Genomic DNA, 7314 nt, shown 5'->3' on the forward strand with positions numbered 1-7314 from the left:
ATGACCAGGTATAAACAGGCCAAAAGATTAAGGTCAAAGTTTAAAGGTTTTATAGGTCTTACAAACAGTAGAAATTTGTACTTTGTACATATACACTACAGTTTAAAAGCTTTTAAAAACATTTTTTAAAGATTTTTCTTATGTATATCATGTATTTTGTGAAAAATGCAGTAAAACAGTAATACTGTGAAATGTTATTGTAATATAAAATAATGTTTTGAGCATTTCATTCTATTATTCTGATTTGCAGCTTAAGAAACATTTCCTATGTCAATGCTGAAGACAGCTTTTTGATGAAAAGGTTAAATTTATTTGAGACAAATCTTTTGCAACGATTTAAAAGTATTTAATTTATCCTTGCTCATTGTAAAAGTTTTGATTTATTCATTTGAAAAGATGGGGGAAAAACACACTGAAACCAAACAATCTGTATTGAATAAATTCCAAAACAAAGTGGAATTATAATAGCTAAATAATAACTAAAACAAAGTGGAATTAACTCAATTCCACTTTCGGTATGTCCAATTCAAATTAATCTGGGTGAGACCAATTCGTCAAATCAGAATTTTGTGCAACCATCATATTGATCAATGCTTAACAAATATATACCATGAACCACAAAGAAACATTATACCCTTACATCCCTGCTATTACACCTTTAAAATAACCACAAAAACACAGTTAAACACAGGAATGATTTGCTGTGCCTTTTATAAAAAAGAATACACTGGTTCAAAACACCACACAAAAGACAAAGAAAATACCTAATGGAACTAGTATTCACTTGTGCTTATCGCATGCCAGTGATTTCACAATAGACCATATTTGATATCTGTTTTGTTTGATTTCTTGCTTTTGCATGTGTAATTGTATGTGTGAATATACGCATTGTGTGTAAAAAGTGGGTTCAGACCTTGAAAATAACTAATGCTGCAATCAAGGTCGTGGCACTATGAGAGGATTCTTCCCCAATGTGTCAGGAGATGATCGGAATAGCAACTAGAATGCAGCAGCGGAACGAGTGCTGTGTGTTTGAGTGTGAGTGCGTGCATGTGTGTGTTTGTGTGTACCTGCCACTCTGGCTAGCTGGGCCGTGCTGATGTTTCGAGCATTGGGCCGCACTCGAAAGGTTACTGCTGGACCCAGAACCCTGAGAAACACAGAAAAGAAAAAGACAGAGAAGGAGACAGAGCAAGAAAGAGACAATACGGAGAAAGAAAAAAAAAGAGGAGAGAACAATTAACAGGAGGCCCGTATGCAGTGAGTGAGATGAGAAAAGCTGGGAGTCATGAACATTATCTTTTATCATTTAAAAAATTCACTGTTGCAGACACAGTCAACTGCAGTACCACAACACCACAGTTAAAACAGTAGATCACTGGGGAATATTGCGTTTTGGTTAATTTTCTTCTGACAATCTCTGCCGTTAGCTTCCTTATCTGCTTTTGACATAAATTGACAAGTTCTTCCTCCATGAAATAAATCCTCACGGGAAACCTGATGTTCTTAAGAGAGTTGTCTAAAATGTTTACTGGATAAACACAGGTCTAAATGTAAAAAGTAGAAAAGTAAAAGAAATCATTCTTTAAAAAATGCTCACAGACTCGACACATTGGATTTGAATCTCTTAGCAGTATTTGAGTTGGTGATCCAGAAATGTTGTGCAAATGCATGATGGCATTTCGTACAAATGGCATTTGTGATTGAGCCAAACAGCTGTCTGGGTGAGATCCCAGCAGCAATCCTCATTCATTTATCTATTCTAACAGAGAATCCTGTGAAGTATAATATTTCATGGTGAATTGTTCCTTTAAAGGGAATGGAAATGACTTTTAAAAATGCTAAATATATTCAAAACTGACACAGTTAAAACAAACCGTCACACATCCAATCACATTCAGAAAAACAGACTCAGGCAAAGAAAGAAAAGGATCTGCAAACTGGCACGCCACCATGACACCAACACAGACCAGCATATGAGCTACTGTTCAACAAGTCTGTTTATCGGTTAAAAATGACTAAAGCAGTGATTGGGATGGCTGGTTTACAAGCATGCAAATGTCCAACAAGGGATCTTCCCAGTTCCTGATTCGAAGGCGGATGCATTTATCTGGGACGCAGCTCTAAAGCTACTCCCGCTGTGGACCAGGGTGAAGCGAAGGTCACAAATAGAGAGAAAAAAATAGGATAGAAAAAGAGAAGAGGGGAGAAAATAAAAGAGAAAAAGAGAGAGGTGGAAGACTGGAGGAATGAATCTGTCACCAGAACAAAATCCCATTCACACGTCAGCAGGTGGCAAGAGCAAGTCCAAGGTAACCTCTCATCCTCAGTAGAATTAACACACACAGACTCCCAGATATCTGCTGGAAATAATAGAGCTTCTAGAATCTCATGTCCCATTTTATTCTCATTATATTTAAAATGATCGTAAGCTCAATGTTAAACCATCAAGACCAGCTCTCGGTTTTAAAAAATAATATCCAGAGCAGGAAAAACAGAGTAGTGTACTGAAACAGTAATATATTTTAACATGGGATAGAAAAATTGTTTTAAAAAAGGTAGCTGTATTGGTAATGTGCCAACTTTAATGTCTTTTTACTTTGTATTATACATATATTACTTACAGTCAGCCCTATAAGTGATTTTTTGGCTAAGGTGAACCTTTAACATGCAAAGAACCTTTAAAGTTACCCAAAGGTCCTCTGTGCCGAATGAACATTCTTCAGGTTATAAAAAAGAACAAGATGGTTCTTTAAAGAACCTTTGACTAAGTTCTTTGTGAAAACAAAAATGGTTCTTCACTGATACATGCACTTCAGCTTTTTAACATCTACAATAGGGCTGCATGATTCTTGCTAAACTCTGAATTAGGATTTTTCTGCATGGGAATTAAGATTCAAAATCATCCAAAATCTATTGCACTCAAGTACAAAAAAACAAAATAAAATGGTGCATTCACTATAATAAAGTGCTGTATAAAACAAAATAGCCTCTTTTACCATAAGCTGTTGAACATCAGAGAATGTTAGCAATAATAAATACAAATAACTAAATAGAACCTGTGCTTTTTCCTCCAATTGGCACAGAACCTTCAAGACAATAACCTATCAAGATTTTGAAGTTTCAGGGAGGAACCTCTCCTATGAGAGATTAGTGGTGTTAATCGTCAGTGCACCATCCACAGGAACGCCATAGAAATTATTAAGTGAATTGCGTCATTTAGAAACGAGATTGCATTTATGTATGAATCAGGAACGTGATTTTTTTTTTAATTAATCATGCAGCCCTAAACTACAAAAACATAATTCCAATACAAATACACATTGTGACCCTCTTTATTTACTTACCCTATACCAATTTCTACTCATCTTTTGCTTCCCTCTCTATACCTGAGCACACACCTCTATTTGGCTTCTGGAAATTTCTGGATGAAAATAGTGGCTGTTAAAGCTAAATAAACACAATGGTCCAGACTCCCGTTTATAACAGCATCAGTGGTGATACGTTATCAGTAAAATGCCACCAACATCCAGGACACAGAGGGAGAAAAGCCATAATATAACGATACTGCTTCTGCTTNGTGTGTGTGTGTGTGTGTGTGTGTGTGTGTATGTGTGGGTTGTAGAAAAACACATAAGCGAGTGAGAAAATGAAAGAGAGGTAGAATTAGTGTAAATGAATGCGGGTGTGTTAATGTTTCAATGTGTATAAGAGAACAAGACTGTCTGATTGCAAAACCTCGATTGTGTGTATGTGTTTTTCTGTGCCCCCTACTGTCTGCACACAGTACAACCCTTACGTCATGTCTGGAGTTCAGAGAGGTGCTACGCTGACTCTTTATGTAACTGCAACTCAGTGCAAAGCCCAAACAAGGCAGCACCGCTTTTGAGAGTACGAACATTTGCGTGAGTGTGTGCTGAATTTTCCTGATCTTTGACAGCTTATATGATTGTATGAGCAGAAGCTTGCTTCTGCACTGTGTAGTCTGCTTCTACACTTTTCTAGCCGTCTTATCTTTAGTCCAAAAATGCCATAATACATCATGGCATGATGTTTTATATAAGAGTGCGCATCATCCAGTACACCTTTCCATTATTTCTCAGAAATGATGAAAAGCATTAGATGACAAAAGATACATTAGCAGGTAGCTGTGTAAATAGATATAAGGCACTATTCAAGAGAGGAAATTAATCATACGAAGAGACACAGCTCACCTGGACAGCACTTATTGTACTACACAAATATTGTATTTCTTTTTCTATTTCAGTGAGGTCTGCAAAGCATGTCTTTAGCAATCTTGTATTTATTCTCGCACCTAGCAATACAGAGGAAATTAATGTGTTCCTCAGCTGATAAAAAAATGTCCTTTTATATATAAAATGTTCATATATTTATATATGCTTGATACTGTTAAAAAGTTTGTTTTTTGATATTTTTAAAATAAGTCTCTTATTCTCACCTTTAAAAAAATATGAAATCTGAAATATTACTACTTTTTACTGCTTTCTGTTTTAATAAAATGTTATTTATTCCTGTGATGGCATAGCTTAATTTTCAGCAGCGTAATTAATCAAAATTAATTATTATCAAAGCATAATTAAAAATAGTTCTTAAAATAGTTCTGCTTACTTCTAGCTTCTTTGAGGAACAGGAAATTCAAAAGAACAGCATGTGTTTGAAAAAGGAACATTCTGTAACATTATAAATGTTTTTTATTATAACTATTGATCATTTTAATGCATCCTTGCTGAATAAAAGTGATAAAAAAAATCTTTGAATGGTTGTGTAATTATGATCTATAAAACACTTTTCGTGTGTGTCTGTGCGTGTGTTTGCAGCACATATTTTGTTGACAACTTCATTCCAAGAAACAAGCTTAAAAAAAATATTCATTCTATTGTTTAAGATTAAAAATCTTAAACATCCTCATTTGTTAGGGTGAGAATGTGTATGAAATAATGTTAAGTAAAGCTGAGTGTGCGAGAGAAGGAGTGCAAGAAATTAGTAATTACATTAATATTTGTATTTCCTTTATCTTTGTACATAAAGCTTCTTTTATTACATGTTTGAGTGAACATGTTGTAACCACAACAAGTTTCTCTGTGAAATACAAGAGTGCCAGAAAGCATTTGTGGCATTCCAAACAATTAAGCAGAACATTGCCTTTAATCTATGCACTTGTAGAACATCGGTTATCATCAGAAAATGTGCTGTAATTGAACTAAAGTTTACCACTGCAAGCAGGTCAGAATAACACACACCTACACACACCGAGATGCATTCTCTCTCTTTCTCTCTCAGAACCATTTATATAAAGCTTGAACTTATATGCACAGAATTCAGAACACACTCATAATCACTGTGCTGTCACTTGAAAATAAGTACTTAGCCCAAACTATACTGCAAAATGGAAAAACAAAACAAAACCACAGGTTGAGTGTTCCATTAGTGCCATTAGTGCGTCGACCAGTATGAGACTGTCTTCAACAAGTATATATGTGTGTGTGCATGTGTGTGTGTGTGTGTGCACATGCACTTACGAGAGCTGTAGAAAATCTGTAACATGAAGGCTGACTCTCTCAGCTAAGAGCTCCACAAGGTTTAGCCCCTGATCAGTGGACAGCGAACTACGTATGGACAAAAAGAAGAAGAGAGAAAAAATCCCAATTAGCTACACTTGTACATTTTCACAAGAAAACAAAGATGTTGAGGGTGGTTGTCAGGGTGTTTCTAAGGGTTTACAAAATGTTCTTTGTAGTTTATAAAATGTAGCCATGAAGTAGCTAAACTCTCAGAAAAAAAGGTCATTTGGGCAGCACCCTTTTTAATGGTATACCTATGGGTATTTGAATTTTTTATCCCAAGTGGCAGTGTAGGCTGACTACTGGTGATAACTCAGAATTAATAAGTCTATGATATTTTGATCTGGCTCAGGTCTCTCCTTTACTTTAAATCTATAAGATTTTTTTTTTACCTCTTTCATTTTCTGCTGGGTGAAAATCACAAATCCAACTGCATGAAGATGTACATAGTAGTACATTTCTCCTGCTCGATTTAAGGTTTGATTAATGGTTTGATTAATGTCTAGAGCATAGTTACATATTTTTAATATATAGGACTCCAACAAAGCTTTTCAACCTTGAGACTGAAAAAAGAACAAAATTGTTCTATCACGAACATGACAAAATCAGCTAAATATAACAATTAAAATTTGAAACATGCCCTTAACACCAGCACTTATAAAATAGTTAATAATATGAGGTCTGTTAGAAATAGATACATGCACACTTCATCTGTACAGACCTGAGTGCTGCTAGAATGCCATAGCAGATACAATATTGAAATAGTGAACACAGCTCACAGGAGGTATACAGAGAGCAGAGGGTGCATAAAAACACATAGGGAATAGGACACAGGTGGCTTGTATGCTTTGATAAATCACCTGTATTTTCCAGCAATGAGGCAAACAATAAGGTGTAAATGGAATCCCTGTGAAGTGTGATGTCTTTATGATATGGCCACGCCAACCCAAGTTAAAACACACGCACCCGCTCACACATCAGAACACGTGCAAACACACACGAAGCGGCTTGCTCTCAAGCCTAAAGAATGATATGCATCTAAATGGAAAAGTATTCACACACATGAGAAAGAAAGTGAGAATTAGAAGATGGTAGAGTGCAACAGTTTTCCTGATGCTGTTCACGCCTGCTACTGCCTTCCAATACACACTCACAGCCTTTTACATCTGCTTTTTGAGAATGTGTCTGTGTGTTTTCAGGTACTCCAAGTTAAATGGGACTGCAGTAAGTGAGCCCCTGTGAGATAAATCAACTTATTGGAGCTCCATTGGCTGTGGATGCCATCATCTTTCGCTTTGAGAAATGTACACAACACACACAACCATTTACACACTAACACTAATATACACAGAGAGGAAAGGTGAGGGAAATAAAATAAACATAAACTGNGTGTTTTCAGGTACTCCAAGTTAAATGGGACTGCAGTAAGTGAGCCCCTGTGAGATAAATCAAGTTATTGGAGCTGCAGTGGCTGTGGATGCCATCATCTTTCGCTTTGAGAAATGTACACAACACACACAACCATTTACACACTAACACTAATATACACAGAGAGGAAAGGTGAGGGAAATAAAATAAACAGTGTGTAAAATAAACAGTTCAGTATGAACACTGAATGACAAAAGAAATTCTGACTGAAAAGCATAGAAACATGACATGTATTCCCCCATGCTCTGATAAAATACTGTAATATGCTGCAAAATCATTTAAATAAAAAATGTCAATGCTACAT

General features: G+C 35.8%; 1 protein-coding gene across 1 annotated transcript in view; it reads right to left on the reverse strand.

Moving 5' to 3' along the window:
* LOC122346771 (receptor-type tyrosine-protein phosphatase-like N) overlaps nt 1–7314 on the reverse strand; it is a 63519-nt gene that overhangs the window by 14686 nt on the left and 41519 nt on the right. The window contains exons 10-12 of the mRNA XM_043241627.1: nt 5541–5627; nt 1001–1150; nt 914–930 (exon numbers count right to left, since the gene is read on the reverse strand). Of these exons, the coding sequence (XP_043097562.1) occupies nt 914–930; nt 1001–1150; nt 5541–5627 (254 nt within the window). The remainder of the gene's footprint in view (nt 1–913; nt 931–1000; nt 1151–5540; nt 5628–7314) is intronic.

This window comes from Puntigrus tetrazona, chromosome 6 (assembly GCF_018831695.1).
Source record: "Puntigrus tetrazona isolate hp1 chromosome 6, ASM1883169v1, whole genome shotgun sequence".
In the NCBI taxonomy this organism is placed as follows: domain Eukaryota; kingdom Metazoa; phylum Chordata; class Actinopteri; order Cypriniformes; family Cyprinidae; genus Puntigrus; species Puntigrus tetrazona.